The 20682-nt window shown below is 35.7% G+C and overlaps 1 protein-coding gene and 1 pseudogene across 2 annotated transcripts in view; one reads left to right on the forward strand and one right to left on the reverse strand.

The window, feature by feature from the left end:
• Positions 1 to 20682, reverse strand: part of DGKB (diacylglycerol kinase beta) — an 804553-nt gene that overhangs the window by 501819 nt on the left and 282052 nt on the right. For both annotated transcript variants that reach the window (XM_065939288.1, XM_065939287.1), the window contains 2 exons: positions 12078 to 12194; positions 1813 to 1886 (listed from right to left, as the gene is read on the reverse strand). In XM_065939288.1, coding sequence (XP_065795360.1) covers positions 1813 to 1886; positions 12078 to 12194 — 191 coding nt within the window. The remainder of the gene's footprint in view (positions 1 to 1812; positions 1887 to 12077; positions 12195 to 20682) is intronic.
• On the forward strand, positions 8023 to 10366 carry LOC136171031 (U3 small nucleolar RNA-associated protein 14 homolog A pseudogene; annotated as a pseudogene).

The raw sequence follows: 20682 nt of genomic DNA on the forward strand, positions 1-20682 counted from the left end.
ACTGGGTTGCCATGCCCTCCTCCAGGGGATCTTCCCAACCCAGAGATCGAACCCAGGTCTCCTGGATTGCAGGTGGATTCTTTACCATCTAAGCCACCAGGGAAGAAATGTATTTTGAAAAGAAAACCCTGAATAGAATCCTGTTTATTTGTGAAAGATGGCTGCTATGCATTCAGGACAATTTGTGATCACACACATAATAGATCTCCTTTAAACATATTTACAGTTCTTTTGACTTTGAATGGTCCTTGTTAGTGTATAAAGGACAAAACATAAGTGAGTGTGCATACAGGAACACTCAAATATCCTCCTTGCCCCATTAAATTTCATTTACTGATAATTTCAGTGTATCTATCTATATTTTTTAAAGAATTATTTTTAAGTACTGGGAGAAGAGGGAGAAAAATATTTCATTTAAGGGTCATTCAGCAAGATTAATGTTCTCTTAATTTGAGGGGGATTTTTCCATTTGAAATTATTTTTCACTTTATACTCCATTTGTTTCTAATTTCCAATATGAATTTTAGTCTCATCTATTGCTTTGTGAAGAGTATGCTTCTTTTCAAGATATCAATATCATAAACAACAAACTATGAGTAGTAAAGGAGGAAATGATTTTATCATCATCATTTACTATTTCATGTGTCTAAAAGGTAAGGCAAGTAGTCTCTTTAGTAAAGCATTATAAATACTTTATATCATTAAGCCACTAGTTATTTAAAATAATTTATATCATATTTAGCAGAGTTTAAAATATATATGTATGGTGGTAAAGAGGGAAAACTTTTTAAGCAGAAATAATATTTTATTGAGTGGAAAATGACCATTCTTCATTTAACTGAAATAAAGTTGGAAAGTTAAATGATAGGAAAGGAAATTACTTTTCAAAATTCCATTATTCATAGAAACATTTCAACTTCATTATTTGGTAAAACCACAATAGAAATTTCTATTTTATTATCATAGTGTTTGTGTGAGTGCTTTTATCTGACTGCTCATTTTTTGACTGGGATTAGTAAAAATTTCTAGAAATTATTAAGGTAACAGGTAACAAATAAATTTCTGTTTATGACACCCCTTAGGATAACATAAGATTTACTCTTCAGTGTAGCAATTTTCATAATTTTAGTAATTATTAGAATTTAATCATTAACTTTACAAAAAGAAAAAAAATATTGTCCACAAGAAAACTGAGACACCAGATAATGCAGCTCATTAAAATTCTGAATAAATATACTATTCTTCTCCAGTTCATATGTCATCATATTCTCCAAACACACATGCAGATAATCATCAAAATATATTTTGTCTAGAAACTGAATGTAAATTCTGTTTCTTACTACTGGGCGGGCGACGAATTCCATTCCTTACTACTGGGGGATGATTTACCTGAAGTCACCTGTTGACCATCTAGAGAACCAGTTTTCATTCAACAGTATTTATGGAGCTGTGCTGTATGCAAAGCTCTTTGTTAATAGCTAGGGAGGTAATAGGCAGGGTGGAGAGAATTCAGATATCTGACTTATGATAATAAAATCTCTACAAAAGGTCATTACTATATTAAAATTTCAACTGTAAAATAGGGAGAGATCATACCAATATACATTGTTACACAGAGATGACAGCACCATTTATTTCAAATTAAATTTACTGAACCATGAAGGATAATAGTTTTAAATGTTTTTATACCATAAATTTAGTTTCTCTTTTCACATGTATATGAAATAGTAATAAAGCTGATTTTTTTAAAATCAGTAAATAAAGCTGACTTTTTAAAAAATCAGTAAATAAAACTGATTTTTAAAACCATACCTTTCTCCTTGCTTCCCACCACTTTTGGGGTTCACAAAAACTAAAAGTGGATGAGTACCAGGAACTGGAGTGATCTAGAAGAAAAGTTGAATATGTGGACAAATTATTTACATTAGATATAAAGAGAACTCCTTGTTATTTCTACTTTATGACATGCCAATTAGCAAATTCAAAAATATGGTTCGTTTGTCCTGTAATGAGGAGATAAACAGCAGAGATAGATAATAGACTGTAGATCTATTTAATAACGAATTTAAACCCTGTGCTTTATCTCCAACAGGAATACCCATGCCACTAAGAACAGGGGCAGAGGGTAAGGTAGGTATAATATGAAAAGAGAATAACCTCTCAGTAGTTATGCGATGAAAACAATAGGTCCACTTTCAGGACACTGAGTAAACCACCCAGAATAAAGCAGAATATAGTGGGGAAGAAAGTTGGGAAAGAAAGAGCTCAGATTATTGATCCGTCTTAGACATGATCCCTACTCCAGAGCTTTGTAGCACATTTGGAATTCATCTTCCCAATGACTTGTGAACAAGACTCTAGATAAGATCATTTGGGGTCACTTTTAGCCTGAGTCCCCATCTACACAACACTTCCCCAGTGCTTTCTTTTCCTACTTGAGAAGCAGAATGCCAGTTAATCCAGGCTACTTGCTAAACAGGAATTCATTAAATTGACTGAGTCCCTATATGCCATGCACTTTTCATCATTATATACTTGATTTAATCCAAAAAAGTTCCTGTCCTAGTGGAGCTTATAATCTGGTAGAGATACATGAGAAACAAATAAATATATATTTAGTAGTAAAAAGTATTACCAGAAATAAAGTAGGTAAGGTAATAGCATTTCATTGATGAGGGGGAGAAATTATCTTTTGATAGAGTAGCAAAGAACACTTGTATTTTACTCAAGTTCAATGTTAAGAGATAAGCTCTTTTAAATAAAAGTATTTCTATTCAATGTAACTCCCATTTAAACATAGTTTGATTAGAACAATATTTTAATAATAAAACATGCAAAATGTAATTCTCTAAATATTAAGTTGAAAGCTTTTAGATCAGTCTACTTTTTCAAAGTAGATTCAAAATATCCTTTATTGCTCTGGTATTTTTCCCTTAGAAAGTACCTGAAATATTCAATGAGGAGATTAAAAACAACCATTTCACCATGTCATCTTGTTTCCTTTTGCTTGTTAAACAATATGTTAAAATATCCTACCAATCTATTTTCTTCTAATTCTTGTGAAATACCATTTTTCTAATGATTATAGGCACTGAGAAATTGGTAACATCTTCAGACTGTATGAAAACATAAGCATCTGAACCCAAATACTAAGTTAGGGTGATCATCCAAAAATTCAACATTCAGCTTACCATTACATGAGATTACATTACATTTATTTGGGCAAATCTTCTAACTCACTTGAAAATTTATTCTGGAATGTCTTTCAGAAAGGTTTATTAATTGAAATGTTGAAAGATATGATTTATCAAAAAAAGGTCAGCAGCATGCTACAGACAATTGTGTTCTGAGGAGACATTATTACAAAGATCCCACTAGAATATAGTAGAGTCTGTTGTTTAGTCACTAAGCTGTATCCAACACTTTGTGACCCCATGGACTGTAGCCTGCCTGGCTCTTCTGTCTGGGATTCCCCAGGTAAGTGGGTTGCCATTTCCTTTTCCAGGGCATCGATCTTCCCAACCCAGGGATCAAACCCACATCTGCACTGGCAGGTGGGTTCTTTACCACTGAGCAACTAGGGAAGCCCCAATATAGTCTGCAGAGGATCTCAAAATACAAAAACCTAGATGTCATTTTTAGAAGTCAGCAGATGGATAATTATGTCAAATGGATTAAAAAATATGAGAGAATCTAAATAAAGAATTTAGGATAACGATGATACTCTACAAGTCACAAAAGTTAAATACCGAGCAAATGGAAGAACAGAAATAAAACCAAGCCATCAAACTTTTCCTCACATATCCCCTTACCATAAATTAGACTTGTAAAATAATACTATATAAAAATAAAACATTAAAAACTTCAATATTTATTTGTAAGTTATCAGAGACTACAGAATAGTGCCTATTTGACAATTATTCTAACAGATAAGTCACCTGACCTAACATAGCCTCCACTTAAGGAGCAATATGTGATTCCATATCAGAACCACAGAAATTCTGGTATTATGGGATCATTTAACAATGGTGGTATTTATGTCAGAAATGTGGTGGCTTCAGGCAAATCAGCATCTTTTTCAGTGCTCAATCAAAAAGCTTCAGAATTCTGCTAAACTTTGTTACTATAAAATCTAGCACACTAAATTTGGGGGCCAGGAGACCAAAGACCGTGTTTTTAGATTTGAGAACCAAAGACCTACAGTACTACATAGCCATTTTCAAGTCTGATGAGTTAAAAGTAAACAACTACTGTGTTCACTTTCCTGAAGTAAGAAGCAGCAAGTTCTGGGAGATGGTGAAGGAAAGGGAAGCCTGGTGTGCTGCAATCCATGGGGTCGTAAACAGTCAGACATAACTGAGCGACTGAACAACAAGAAGCAGCATCTTAGCGACAGAGACTATAATTTGTAAATTAATTCTCATATTCCTCTTCATCCTTAGTAAAAGAACCCCGGGCTTTTAGGATTGCCTACATATGAGAACATTCTCTTACATAAACATAACACAACCATAAAAATCAAGAAGGTAGCATGATTCTGAACTAGCTTCTTTTGTTATAAGATCATTATTGAGACAACTGATGAAACTAGAGTGAGATCTGAAGATCAGATAGCACTAAGGCATCAATTTCACATTCAAGTTCACTAATTGTCTTTTGAATTGTACCTAATATAGTCTTTAACAGGACAAATTTTGAATTTTTACTTTTATATAATTCTGAAATAAAATATAAAAGAATTACTTTGAAAACTGAATTATTGTCATCCTAAAATCTCATATGCATTTGGTTATAAATTTTAGTGGGATGGGAAGAGTAAGACAAAAATATAAATATTTTAAAAATCCTGTTGTGCATGTGTGTATGCTCAGTCATGTCTGACTCTTTGTGATGCCATGGACTGTATGTAGCCTGCCAGGCTCCTCTGTCCATGGAATTTTCCAGGAAAAAAATACTGGAGTGGTCAGCCATATTGCACTCCAGGGGATCTTCCCAACTCTTTGACCTTGGAAGTAAATATTTATATAGCACTTGAAATAAGTTCAAGTGGAACAGTATATAAAATAGATGAAAAGCAAATTACTCTGTCTGATGTGTGAGAGAACCCTGATCCCGTTCTCAGCTTCCCATCACCCCACTCTTGTGCTTGAGGTATGTCTATGGAATCCTTCTCAAAGCAGTCTTTAAAAAACAAAAACAAAACATTGGGATAGGGCAATACCGTAGAGCAAAGAAAATACTGATGGTGGGGAAAAGTGTTCAGGAATATTTTAGAGCATGTGTGATACTTGAAATCCTGCAGAGTGGTTCTAAATTAGGTGTGAAGGCACTGCATGCAGTAAGAAACAGTTCAGACTGGATTCTCCTCTATAAAAATAAATCACGCAAGATCACATTTAGTCATATAAAGGAGCAGTTTCATTTATATATTGGAAACACTTTAGAATATGGCTTTAGGGTCAGACTGGTTTGGGATCCCAGTTCAACCATTCTCTCTACATATACTCTCTCCCTTAGCGAATTCATGTGTGATGGTATTAAGTGCAATCAATATGCCTTTCTGTCCCAAATTCATATCTACTCTCACCCCTGAATTCTAGATTCACACATCTATCTGCCCACTAAACACTTCCATTTGGACATTGAACAGCATCAGATATTTTACTCCAAATTTTATTTATCCAGACCCTCTCCATCTCAGTCGATGGCAACTCCATCATTTCAGTTCCATGGGCCAAAGTTCTTGGTAATGCCCCTACTCTTCACATCTTAATGAGACCTAATTTCCCTGTCTTACATAAATTATAGACAATGCTGATTCTCAGCCCTGACACATCTTATCTTATTCAGTTCCATATTTTCATTTATAATCGAGTACATTTTATATCTATGGAGACCAGAACTCATTTTAGAGATTGTTATAATACTCAAAATATAGAATAGGAATTTTGGACTTAGAGACTTAAAATGACAATGAAGAGCTGATTATTAGAATCAATAAGCCTGAGGATCCCAAAGTGGACATACATATACATATAATCAAAGAAAAGGAATAAATTTTATATCCATGCTATATATTTCTCTATAGTGCATATATGCATGTTTAATTTACAGTTTTGGAAATTATAAGAATGAGATAATTGTAAATAATAAAAACAGTAGGGAAAGAGGAAAGCAGCTGTGGTGGGGACAACACTAGTTCACTTTTAGATATTTCATTATAAAGGTTCCTCTTTATTTTTTGCTAAGAGTATTACAAACTATAGACTTTATGGTTTGCAAGTGACACATTCAGAAATTTTTCTCAAAAGAATCTTTAGGGACAAGGTAACATGGGCATAATACAGTTTAAACAACTGTTCTGTTTTTCTAATTGTTTGTTCTCATGTAGCTAATCATCTGTATTTTCACATCTCTTGCATGTTAAGGAATTGTTTCAATTACATTTGATCATATGTATTAAATGTAAACCTATGGTGTGAGCGATGACAAAGACGGAGTGCCTAACCACCTCTATTTGAAGTCCCCTAGGACTCGGGTTAATTAATGAGACTCATCCTAAGGTTATACATGATCTATTACTTCCTCTAATTAGAAATAATAATCCTGATCATTATGCTGGTTAGCTGGAAAGAAGTAAGATGAATGTGCTTAACTATGATTAATAGTCTGTAAGCCATGTAGATCTCTTCTGTCACTGAGTTATATGCAAACTGGGCTGCAACTCAATGCTTTTTGGTGATATATATTTTTATAACTCACAGAAAATTAATTTTCTGGAAGATCTTTTAAAATTTTGTGACAAAGAATAAGCATTTTATTATTTTTAAATTGATTACCACAACAAAAATTATTTTTACATTTTGTATGAAATAGTTATCCAATAATTTATTGTCCACTTTTTAAATATTTTCTCCCAAATTATATGAATACCTATATGCATCATATTTTAGTCCATTCTGCTGAGGTGAAATAGACTACTGCATGTGAAAGTGAAGTGATTATGTAAAATATTTTTAAGAAAAAATTAAAGTGATGATGATCATAGTATTTACTTACTGATTATAAGGGCTGATGCTTTCCCTTTGCTAACCAACAAATTTACCTGACAATTTTATATGTCAAAGAAATCTATAAATAGTTATTATCTGGTTAGAGAAAGGAAACACATACACAGAGAAACTTAATCATCTATTGTTTTTGATGTGATTTAGCTGTAATAAGATTGAAAATTTTGCATCCTTTAGAATATAAAAGAAAATACATCTTATATACCTATGTCAATTTAAAGTCTCTGCATGCACCATTTAGTTTTGGTTTTGACGTTTGAGTAAAGACAGGTGTAACTATAGAAATATTAAGAAAGAGACTAAAGCAGTTATAATTCTAGCAATTTCAAATTTTTGTTTCAAAATTTGCAAAAGCAGTACATGGAAGAGCAAGGAGGTCAGAAATTTAGCATTGCTAGACCTGTTAAAATTTGTTAACCAAGGGAACAGGGATCTCAGGAGGGTAACACAAACTCTGAGTCTGATGGCCTTCATTCTCACCTCACTAACTGAGAGGCCCTAGGAATAATTTTACTTTAGAACATCAGTGTACTCATTTTTAAAGTGGTAATAATAATATTTATTATATGTTGGAGACTTAAGAATTCATAATTATCTTAGACATCATTGAGAAGGATCACTTAATAGACATAAAATATTATCACAGTGGCTAGCATATACTGTTTAACAAATGATGCATGTTTCCCATCCATGTATGTTGGAAGTATGTTGTGAAATATATTTGTGTGAAATATATTTGAATTTTAAAATGTGGAAAAAGTCAAAATTAGGTTTCCTTTTGTTATTTTCATTGCAGGAACCCAGAGTAACTAAAGATTTAAACTCAATATCATCAATTGACCTACTAAAACTACAAATGTTGATTATTTTTCACTAAAAATTTCACAGGATCACTAAACTAAAAGTTTTTGCTATCAAAATTGTGGATAAATTTTGCTTTTTGACTTCCACTCCTGGTCCATGTGAGAGACAGGCTGCTGAGATGAGTGCGAACCAGGCTGCGGAGAGCAACCTTCTGGCTTCGAACCAACAGAAAGAACTAGAGGATTTGCCAAAAGACTGCCCCTTGAGCACCAGTGAAGATGAAGGGGACAGTGATGGAGAAAGAACGCATCAGAAGCTTCTGGAATCAATCAGTTCACTTAATGGAAAGGATAGGCAGAAATTGGCTGAGAGGTCTGAGGCTAGTCTGAAGGTGTCAGAGTTCAATGTAAGTTCTGAAGGATCAGGAGAAAAGCTGGTCCTTTCAGATCTGCTTGAGCCTGTTAAAACTTCATCCTCATGGGCTGCTGTGAAAAAGCAGCTGAATCGAGTGAAATCAAAGAAGACTGTGGAGTTACCACTTCACAGAGAAGAGATTGAGCGGATCCACAGAGAAGTGGCATTCAATAAAAGCTCCCAAATCCTCTCCAAATGGGATACTGTCGTTCTGAAGAACCGGCAAGCAGAGCAGCTGGTTTTTCCCCTGAGCAAGCCCCCGTCAGCCTTTGCTCCCATCGAACATGTGGTCAGTGGCTGGAAGGCAGGAACTCCCCTGGAGCAGGAGATATTTAATCTTCTCCATAAGAACAAGCAGCCCGTGATAGACCCTTTACTGACTCCCGTGGAAAAGGCCTCTCTCAAAGCTATGAGCCTGGAGGAGGTAAAGATGCGCCGAGCAGAGCTTCAAAGGGCCCGGGCCCTGCAGTCCTACTATGAGGCCAGGGCTCGAAGGCAAAAGAGAATCAAAAGCAAAAAGTATCACAGAATTCTGAAGAAAGGAAAGGCCAAACAAGCCTTAAACGATTTTGAGAAGCTGCAGAAGGTCAATCCTGCTGCAGCACTGGAAGAACTGAAAAAACTTGACAAGGCCAGAATGATGGAGCGAATGAGCCTTAAGCACCAGAACAGTGGGAAATGGGCAAAATCAAAGGCAATTATGGCCAAATATGACCTGGAGGCCCGCCAGGCTGTGCAGGAACAGCTGGCCAGGAACAAAGAGCTGACGCAGAAGGTCCGGGCGGCCTCTGAGAGTGAGGAAGAGGAGGAAGGCCAGGAGGAAGAGGAAGAACCTCTTGTCCCTGACATGGTGAATGGGGTGCAGATAAAGGCAAATGGATTGAACCCCTGGATGTTGCGGAATCACTTCAGTGATGCCAAAGAGGCGGAGGTCCAGAAAGACCTGAAAGATCCTGCTGAGCCTGAAGCCCAGGAGACTTCTGAAATTGAGGAAGAAAGAGCAGTGGTGGAAGAAGAAACTCTCTTGAAAGAATTTGAGGAAAGGCGATCACTTAGACAGAAGTCTGAGCTCAACCACATGGCGGAGCCAGTGCACAGACGTGTAACAAAGGATCCTAGCAGCCAGGAGGTGCTGTCCGAATTGAGGGCACTGTCTCAGAAGCTCATCACGGAGAACCATCAGTCGGGGAAGCAAGAAAGGAGTTCAGCGAGGACAGCTCAGAGAGAGGAACCTGCCAGGGAGGAAGAGGAGCCCGTGTTGCTGCAGAGGCCAGAGAGAGCTCAGACTCTGGACGAGCTGGAGGGGCTGGGCAGAGAAGGGTGTGTTGAAAACAAGGAGCTTCCCAGAACTGCAGTGGAAGGGCTGCAGTTGGAGAAGAATCTAAGTAATCATATCGGCACCCCCAAGGAGAAGAAAAGGAAGGAACAAATGATTGATCTCCAGAACCTCCTAACCACAAAATCGCCTTCCATGACGTCCTTGGCAGTTCCCATGACTGTACAGGAGTTGGAAGATAGAGAAGAGAAAGATCAATGGCATATGACAAAGGAAGCTTTTGCTGGGGATGATGTTATCAGAGACTTCTTGAAAGAGAAGAGGGAAGCTGTGGAGGCCAGTAAGCCAAAGGACCTGGACCTGACTCTGCCTGGCTGGGGCGAGTGGGGTGGTATGGGCCTGAGGCCCAGTGCCAAGAAGAGACGCCAGTTTCTCATGAAAGCCCCTGAGGGTCCTCCAAGGAAAGACAAGAATTTGCCAAATGTTTTTATCAATGAGAAGCGGAACATCCATGCAGCAGCTCATCAGGTTCAGGTGCTTCCACATCCATTCACACACCATCAACAATTTACAAGGACCATCCAGACCCCCATAGGATCTACATGGAACACCCAGAGGGCCCTCCAAAAGCTGACCATGCCCAAGGTTGTCACCAAGCCAGGCCATATCATTAAGCCTATCAAAGCCGAGGATGTGGGCTACCGATCTTCCTCAAGGTCGGACCTCTCTGTCGTACAGAGGAACCCAAAACGACTCTCCATACATCACAAAAAAACATCTGGAGAATAATTGTGTGGGTTGAATTGCTAAAGTAGTGACACCTTGGTGCTGGGAACCGATAGCCCAGCCTCCACTGGCCTGGTTTTACTTAGAGCTGCCAAGATGATTCTAAAACAAGCTTGGCACACCGTGGGTGTAGTTAAGCCATGTTTTAGAAATAAAGGCATTTTTATCTATTTAAAAAAAAAGTTGTGGATAAATTTTATATTTGGGACTTTCAATGAGATTGCTTAACACACAAGTATGCCTTTCAAAATGTGTAGACATTGACTTCCTCTTTTGATAATTAACTTCTGTACTCTCTGACCAATGTAAATAATTTTATCATTCAGAATTTCTTCTTTTCACATTTGAATTTAATGATTCATAAGCAATTTTCTATTCACAACATGTTTTATTATGTTAAAAATCAGTAATCTGATTATCAATATGTAAGCAACAATTATTGTTTTCAGTGAGACACTCAAAACAATGAAGAAGCAAGCATTTAGGCAACTACCATGTGGTCTCTACTGTCCTTGCAAACTAAGGACATGAGAGACATAACCCATAGAATCACAGATAAAATAATAAGTGGAAAAGATATAAAATAATAAGTGAAAAAGATATAAAATAATATATATCAAATTCAAGTATGTAACATACTATATCTTTGTGTAGTAAGAGGTTGGTAAATTTTCTTGGAGAACATAAAAACTGCAGCATATTTAAGGAAAATAATTAGAAATTGGAAGAGAGAAACATACAGATAGGAAAACAAAAGAAAAATAACTTCAGAAAACACAACAACAACAACAAAAACTTAATCCATAGATTAAGCCGAGTTCTTTGATTGTGTTCATGTTTGAAAGGGACACAGGTTCAATTCCTGGTCCAGGATATTCCACGTGCCATGAAGCAACTGAGCTCGGGGGGCCACAACCACTGAGCCTGTGCGCTGCAACTACTGAAGCCTGAGTACCTAGAGCCTGACTCTGCAACAAGAGACGCCGCCACAGTGAGAAACCGGAGCACCGCAAGAACGAGTAGCCCTGTTCTCCATCATTAGAGAATGCTAGTGCACAGTGGAGATGCAGCGCAGTAAAATTAATTAGCTAACTAATATTAAACATTTAAAATAGAGATGGAAAGAAATGTTCCTCTTGATGGTCAGGGACCCCTAAGGGTAACTCAGAGGTGTTTAAAGTACTAAAAGCATGATTTTGAGTTACCTGTGTTAAACTAGATACATATATGCAGTTTCAATTTCAACTTAAAAGAATGGAAGATATGGATAAATTATAATGGATTCTTTATTTTTATTATTGATTTGAAAAAAATTCCACACAGAAGAGTTCATTTTATTATTTTCTGAAAACATTTTTTCAATCAAAATGACTTCCAAATAGATACAATAATATATAGGGAGAAAGTATGCTTTGAAATAAATAATGCATATATATAACACAAATATTATATTTAATATTACTTTGCAAAAGCTTCAGATTGACGAAAGATCTCTTATCAATTTCAGTTTAAATGAAGACACCATCATAAATGATTAATCAGAATGTCACTCTGTCAATCAACTCTAAAACTGACATCTTGATAAATTAATAAAAATGTTTCTAAAATTATCTACTGAACAAATTTGCACATTAAATAAATGTGTTGATAGCTGGACATATGCCCCTCTAAGAGCACCAAAGTAACAAATATGAAAGCTACTAAAATTTGGATTAAAATAATCCTACCTGTAGGCCTTGTCCATCCACAGTAACAGAGTTGGCTCTTTGCATTTTGTTCTTGTCGGTCACTTTGTTTGACTGCTGGGAACCACCCTTTTCCCTTTTCACTGTTGCTTGTCTTTCCTGTTAGAAAAAAATCTTTTATCAAAATATTGAAAATATTTCATTGCTTTACTACAAAGGCAACATAAAGAAGAATTTCATGGCTACTAACTTGGACTCAGCTTCCTAATTTGGTGTTTCTAGTGAATAATATGAAACCAGATGCTTTCTACTGGCTCAAAATATATGATAGATGCATGGCCAAAATATCAGTTAAAGAAAGGTTGCAAAAGAAAACCAAAACATATTATCCTAGGTGCCCAATTATGACTCTGTTAAAATTTCTTAAGGACTACTAAAGCTGATCACTTTCATAAACAATGGTACAGATAATACTACAGGACTGTAAATAAATTTGTACCAAGCACTAAATTTAGTGTTTATAAATACATGCAATATTGAAAATGAATACATGATAGACTCTTAAACTACTATTGATCATCAAGAGTGGCATAAAACTTAAAACACACATTCCTTCCCAGCTAACACTTATATTCACCATAACAGAAAACATTTTCATGGTTGTCTTCTTCCTGTTTCTATTTCTTCTCCTCTCACTCTTTTCAACCCACCCTAACCATTAATGTACCAGTTCACCTTTTATGCAAATCACCAATGACATGCTCATTTGCTGCACTTGTTGGTCAGCCTTCAACTTCTCAATTTTTAAGCAGCATTTGACAGAATTGACCTTTTCCCTCTAGGAAATTTGCTTCAGCTGGGTTCCAGAACACTTTCCTTAGCGCTCCTCTTACTTTACTAACTTCTCGCTAAGTCTTTTCTCTTATTCCTCCTCCAACCTTATAATCTCAACATTTAACCCTTGACCTTTCCCTTGGGCCTCTCATCTCACTGTCTACACACACTCCCTAGGGAACTTCATTTACACCCAAGGCTTTCGACTTCAATTTGATAATGAAACCTAAGTTTATATTCCCTGTTGAGAAAAGGAATATTCTTGCCATATCAGTAAACAAGAATATCACAGAGATCAGCAATGTCATCCCTCTAAATGTGGATTTCTGACCCCTAAGGGCAATCAGGAAGAACAATACCACCTTGCAGCAGCCACTCCCTATGGTGAGCACTGAGGAACTCAGGGTGTGAAAAATGCAGGATACTAGTCCTAGATAGCTGAGATGCATATGAGAGGAAAGATTTCAGTGTCCAAATTCTTGCATCTGCCCATATAGAAGAAGCTCCAAATTTCTTAACTTGAGATATATGGTTTTAACTCACAAAAATGTTTTTGATGTTCATACTACCTGCCTTTTGTTGCAAATTTCTATATAACCTGACTCCTGCCCCCACATCCTCAGAGCAGTTCTCTCAGGGTTACTTGAAATGTTGTTTCCCAGGCTTGAAGTCCTAAAAATTCCCTGAGCTTTTAGGTTGTAACTATTTTTTAAGTCAACACTGTTCAGAGATCCCCCAGGAGCTTAATTCCTATAAACAAAAGCCCTTTCTCTCTGTCCACATAAGTATCTAGAATGCATATGAATCCTGAAACAATAAAAACTAATTAAAATAAAAAGTTTCTCCCTATCCACCTTAAAAATAACTCCCAAACTGGATGATTATTCATCACATCTATCATTACATGTTTTAAGCCCCATTATCTTATTTGCCTTAATTATTGCCATCACCTTAATGAGTCAATCACTTTCCATTTTGTCTCCCTCCAGTTGATTCTCTAGGTAACAGCCACACTCATCCCTTATTACTGCACTCCAGCTACACCAACCCCATCTTTGTTTGTTTTTTCTTTACATCTTTGTTTGTTGATCACAATAATTGTGCTTTTAATACAGGGCTCTTACAACCATTCTGCACTCTGCCAGACAGCTCTTCTTGCTCCTGGTCAAACATTAGACTCTATTCCTTTATATGTTTGTGTGTATGCATATTTTTTATATAATTTAAAATATTATCTATTTAATACTGGTCTTCTTACACTTTAAATCAAAGCTCCATAGAGAAATGACTTTGCTTAACTGTTCCACATTAAATCCTAGATCAGTGCCTGAAAAAATCACTAAAAATGAATGCAGATATAAATCAATCTTAACATTCAAAAATCAAGCAATTTAAAGTGCCTGAAATATTGTGTTGAGAAGAACTCCTAAGGCATGTCTAAACTTGATGTGAAAAACTGTCCTGATCAATTAGCAATGTCTCCCATGTGTGTTTAAAGGTCTGAGTGCCATGTATTCTCTATTACATATTCAGATACATATATACATTTCTGTTTCTATATTTGCATATATTTTGTCAATTACTTCTCAATTACTGTCATTTAGGAAAATATTTTTAAGTGGAATTAAAAGTAAAGCTCTTTTGATATATATTAAGGCCAAATGGAACAGAAAACTTCTTGGACCAAAATAAATGCTAATCAGCATAGCCCTTTTATAGTCCTTGCAATTTCATGGTGCACTGAATATATTTTTGTGTAGATAAAAATGGCTTGTGCAATAGGATTCCTGAAATTCAAATTCTTTGGAAACTGATGTATTTTCATATAAGCAGAATTTCTGGCAAAAATATTGATATTTTAAGGAACAGATCATTCTTTCTAAGCCTGAAAATTACATTTTGTCCACAGATAGTTAAGTATAATGAATAAATGAGTGAATTATAGGATGAGATTTGGAGTCAGAAATCCCAAATGGAATCCATCTTTTCTACTTAAATACTATGTAGCCTTAGAGAATTGACTTTTACTCAAAATGGAGTTAGCAATACCTATTTCTCAAAGTTGTGTATGGTTTAAAAGAAAATGTATAAAGTTCTAATATTGTGCCTGTATTAGTGCATGTGCTAAATAAATGAAAATTATTGTGAATAATGTAAAATAGGTATGGTTCTTCCATTAGGGTGCTCTTTAATATCACCATTATGTAAAATGTTTGTTATATTTTCAAATACATATATATAAAAAAGTTAACTAATTACAACAGGCATATTTTTAGATGAGTAAAGCTCAGCAACCTACATTTGAAAATCCATAGCATGTTGCACTGAGTTCAAGCATGTAATACTTGGTGGGTGTGGGGATATTTTTTTCTGAGTTCTAACATGCAGATAAATAAAATGTGGTAACAATATTTTATAAAAATCTACATTGTGAAAGCTATCATTTATACATCATATATTCTGCCTTGTAATCCAACATTGTTATTTAGCATTAAATTCTCAAATGCTTGAGTTATAAGATCTAAATAAAATTTAAGTTGACTACTCACAATGGAACTCAGCATTTGTGTCCATACTATTTATAAATGTAATTCTGGGCATTTAAAACATGTGAGTGAAAATAAATAAATAAATAAATAAATAAAACATGTGAGTGTATATCTGTAAAGAATTACCAGATTATCAATTAATAGTATTTTATTCTTAGCCCATAGAGCTGGGCTTCCCTGGTAGCTTAGTAGTAAAGAATCCACCTGGCAATGCTGGACACATTCGATCCATGGGTTGGGAAGATACCCTGGAAGAGGAAATGGCAACCCACTCCAGTATTCTTGCCTTGGAAGTCCCATGGAGAGAGGAGCCTAGTTGGCTACAGTCCATGGGGTGCCAAAAGAGCTAGGCATGACTTAGCAACAAAACAATAAAAAAGTGTATAGCTGGGGGAAATCCTGTGTGGTTGAGAATCGCTAGCTTGCAGAAAGCACTTGTTTAAGTTATTTCATGTCTTTCTGGGGGGTCATCCCTCTGAGAAAACTGTGGACTAGACCAAACTAATGCTTTCTAGTAGCAATTGTAAAATAAAAAAACAAATTTTAAAGCCCTAAATTGACTTTTCAGTTGTTAAAATTTTATTTTTAAAGTCTAGAATCATAAGAGGTATATCACAGATTAATGAAAAAACTTCATTTGACTCATCAGCAGGTGAATTTTACTATATGATCTAGATAATAAAACATATTTATTCAAATACGCACACACACACACACACACCCCACCACCATCAAGAATAAAGTGATTTCTTTGTTTGATGGGAATATGCTTAGTGGTTGGAATTTCTAGAAGTAATCAGACTGACAATTTAAAAACAGGAAAGACTCATAAACCACTTAACATTTTTCCATGGTTTTCTTTGTATTAAACTCATTTGTTTCATGTTTATTTCCAAACTGTATGGAAGTCTCTCTGAGCTATTCACTATATTTTACTTAAGCAGCATAGGATAACAGGAGGGTAGTTGAGTACTTTTCCCTATTTCCACTAAGAAAATCTTTACTTCTTTTCAATTCTATATGAGGCACAGGAATGGTCAAGCAATTACATCTTTGAAAAATCTGATGTCCACAAAAATGTCACTGGCCCGCATTGGGGGTTGATTCTCCCTGACTGGTCAAATTCTATTATGATATCTAAGAATGTTACTTCCAATGCTGAAGTTATAGAAAAATTTCAGGAAGAGCTCGCCAGCATTATTTTGCATCTTTATTCAGGATAAAATTGCTCTGTGATAATACGGGGCAGTACTTATCACTTCACCTTCAGTTCTTTAAGTTTTGGGGCTCTAAATCACAAACTAAATTACTTTATTATAATTAAGGTAAATTTTGTTCTGCCAGATAAATTATCCTAGATATAAAGAGTTGGAAAATTATTGCTTCAATCAATAGGAATTATTCAAACACTGAAAAGAGCTGCTTTAACCAAAAAAAAAAAAAAAATGAAAGCACACAGAACATATAACTACAAAATATAAAACACAGTTATCGATATTTCAGCATTTTCAAATATCAACCATTTGTGTTTGCTATGCAGGCATTTAAAACATAGAATTCAGTGTCTTCTGATCCTTAGACTCCACTAGTAGCACAACAGATCTTAACTGGGCAATATGTTCTATTAGAATTCCAAATAATCACCATCATCATAAACAGAGAAGAAAAGATGAAAAGACAATCCACAGAAAACAGAAAGACACGATAAATGAAATAAAAGACGTCACCTTAAATATGTGCTCTAAAAAAAGTCTTTTTCTATCTCATGCTGGTTCTCAGAAGTAGAGTATTTGTAAGTTGCTGAAAAGTGCTTTCACAAAAGAGATGTTTACCACAATACTTAAGCCTGCTGTTATTGATCACTCACAAATGACAAGCAGCAAGTGATGATTACCTCAAGCATAGGATTTTCTTCTTTTTGTCCAATCTCAGCATGAGAGACAGGCAGCAGCAAAGCGCCTTGATTGGTACAAAAGTCACAAAGGGTGGGGGTGAGTTTTGCTTGCCCGCCAACAGTATCCTTTACTGGAATCTCTTAACCTGCTTTCTCTGCTACTGCATCACCTGCCCAAATGGTGACTTAGCCCATTCTGCCACTGCAGCTAGCCCCTAAGCATTTCCCTGAAACTAGGATTTTAACCCAAGGAACAGGATGTAAAAGATCTCTCTGAAGTAGGAGTGTAACCATGTTCATCAGGGTTTAAACAAGTTACAAACTCCAAGAAACTAACTTAATGACAGTCGCAAAGCTGCACCTTTAATTATCATAACCTTATTACAAGATTTAAACATGTTCCTGCTGAGAAATATTAAATCATTCCAATCATGGAGAAGGCTCAAAATCTACCAGAAATCCTTAGAAGTTGCAGTGAAACACGGCTGAGTAGCAAAGTAGTCTTGAATTTTTAGAAATATTTTATACAGTTTTAAGCATAGCTATGACAAATGATATAAAGATTTCCATTTCTTTTTAGTTAGATAAGTACTTATTCAAAAAGCAAAAACTATTTTGTACAAAGGCAAAAATATGAGCTTGGAGGTTGTATTCGAGCTTTGTCTCTGTAAAGACTTGGGCAAGTAAGTTATTTACCTCTCTAAGCCATCCCTTAATTCACCTATAAAATGGGAAATTTCATGTGATGAAAAAGCAGATAAAATACTAGCATAAATTAGGCACTCAGTAAATGACAGTAATTTTTAAAATAGTTAAAAAAAACTCAGGCTGTTTAGTAAAGATGGAGTGAAGTGAAAGTGAAGAAGTGAAGAAGCACTTTATTTACTTTATAGTATTCTATTTGTTTTCCCAGGGTGTCTCCATAACTTGGTGTGATAATCTGAGTCTTTTGTAGGACGACAGAGGAAAACAAACGAGACAGATCAATCCCAGTCTTAACATACTGCAGGTGCTATTCACCAGCTCAGCCTGAAGGTAAAATGTATGCCTTGATCCACAGCCCTGGTTTTCATACATCACACATGATATGCGTATTCTCGTCTAGCACAATTTCATACTGAATGTTAAGTATGAAAGATTAGAAGATTTCTGTTCAAGAAATTCTGATTGGAAGAAATGAAATTTAGGAATGGGAAAGTCCATGTGAAAATCATTTGGGCTGTTTACTAGCTATGGCTGGGCCACTAGAAAATTAGGTCAGGGAATATAGACCTCACAGAGAAGGCAATGGCACCCCACTCCAGTAATTTTGCCTGGAGGAGCCTGGTAGGCTGCCGTCCATGTGGTCGCTAAGAGTCGGACACGACTGAGCGACTTCACTTTCCCTTTTCACTTTCACACATTGGAGAAGGAAATGGCAACCCACTCCAGTGTTCTCGCCTGGAGAATCCCAGGGACGGGGAGCCTGGTGGGCTGCCGTCTATGGGGTCGCACAGAGTCGGACACGACTGAAGCGACTTAGCAGCAGCAGCAGCATATAGACCTCAACACCACTCACTCTCCATTCCCTTGATAAACCGTAATAATTGATGGCCATGGAAAACTGAAGATTAAAAACCTATAAGTAGCTCTCTTGTATTTTCATAGTCATTGTCTCTTTCTATCAGCTGAGTTAAAAGCTTAATTTAGTAATTTCTATGTAGCCCCCTATCTGTTTATGCAAGTTCTAAGTAGAATTTATCCTATAATTGGAACTGTGTAATTTAATTATCACTCAAACCAGTGAGTTTTGAGTATAAAATAAGGTGTTACCATGAAAAATTACTTACATCCTTTGGAAAGACCATAAAACAAGATACGTGTGTGTGTGTGTGTGTGTGTGTGTGTCTGTGTGTGTGTGTAGAAAGAACAGTCAAGTTGGCCTGGACACAATGTCTATTAAAGATTTGAGAATTAGTAATAAAAAGTGAGAGGTTATTTTACACTGAAATTGATTTGTAGATGTTTGTGAGCTTTTCTTATACTTTTAAACAATTAAAAGTATTTTCTTAATAGACAAATGCCTTTTCACAAAACAAGGTATGCTTTTGTTATACTTTGAAACAATTAATAATTGAAACATCATGGGCAATAAGGCTATGATGTATGCAAGAAAGGGTATATGCCATTTCTGAAAAATAGATGTATCCACACAGAAGAGCTCTTGCTCCCATGTGAAAAGTTTAGCCAATAAATATACATTTACATATATGTACACACAAAACCAATATAGCTCCAGTATATATACATATATATATATATATATATCCAGTATAGGAAGACATTTAAAACTTCATAGCAGAAAACATTGACAAATTAAAAAATTCATGTTTTGAAAACAGCAATTTTGGTGTATTAATTTTATTTATAGTGTACAAATTATATAACTAAATATGGGAGAGCTTTTGAAATCTAAAGAGAACTAAACAAGTCTAAAGAGAAAATTTTTAAAATCTCAGTTAATTATCTGATGAGCTATGATGGGGCAAAAATAAACTCAATTATCTTAACCATAAAGTTAATTCTCTGACACTAAAAAAATTAGCATAAATAATAGGCTTTCCTAATACCTATCTTACCTGAGTGTGTAATTTAACATGTCTACTTTAGAAAACTTATAATAATAATGGTATCAGCTGACTTAAGGAATACCAAAATAGTTTAATATCTCTCAGTAGAAACATTACATATCATAGCTACTAGTATATTTTAAGTAAGTCTGTACTTATAAAATGAAATTTTTAAAAATGTATGAGGCAGTCTACACTGACTAGAAAATATTTTAGAGGAGAAGAGAGGTTATTACATTTTTGTGCAATTATGTAATCTTCTAAGTGGTGTTGGAGAAGACTCTTGAGAGTCCCTTGGACTGCAAGGAGATCCAACCAGTCCATCCTAAAGGAGATCAGTCCTGGGTGTTCACTGGAAGGACTGATGTTGAAACTGAAACTCCAGCACTTTGGCCACCTCATGCGAAGAGCTGACTCATTTGAAAAGACCCCGATGCTGGGAAAGACTGAGGGCAGGAGGAGAAGGGGACGACAGAGGATGAGATGGTTGGACGGCACCACCGACTCAATGCACATGAGTTTGAGTAAACTCCGGGAGCTGGTGATGGACAGGGAGGCCTGGCATGCTGCAGTCTGTGGGGTCGCAAAGAGTTGGACACGAATAAGCGACTGAACTGAACTGAACTGAAAATAAATCATACTCATATAGTATTTAGATATCATGAGTAATATAGTCTAACCAAGCAGATTCAAATTATAATTTTAAGTGAAAAAATACCATCTGAGCATATGCTTTAGAGATAATAGCAACTGAATGGGGT

The sequence above is a fragment of the Muntiacus reevesi genome, chromosome 6, assembly GCF_963930625.1.
Source record: "Muntiacus reevesi chromosome 6, mMunRee1.1, whole genome shotgun sequence".
In the NCBI taxonomy this organism is placed as follows: Eukaryota; Metazoa; Chordata; class Mammalia; order Artiodactyla; family Cervidae; genus Muntiacus; species Muntiacus reevesi.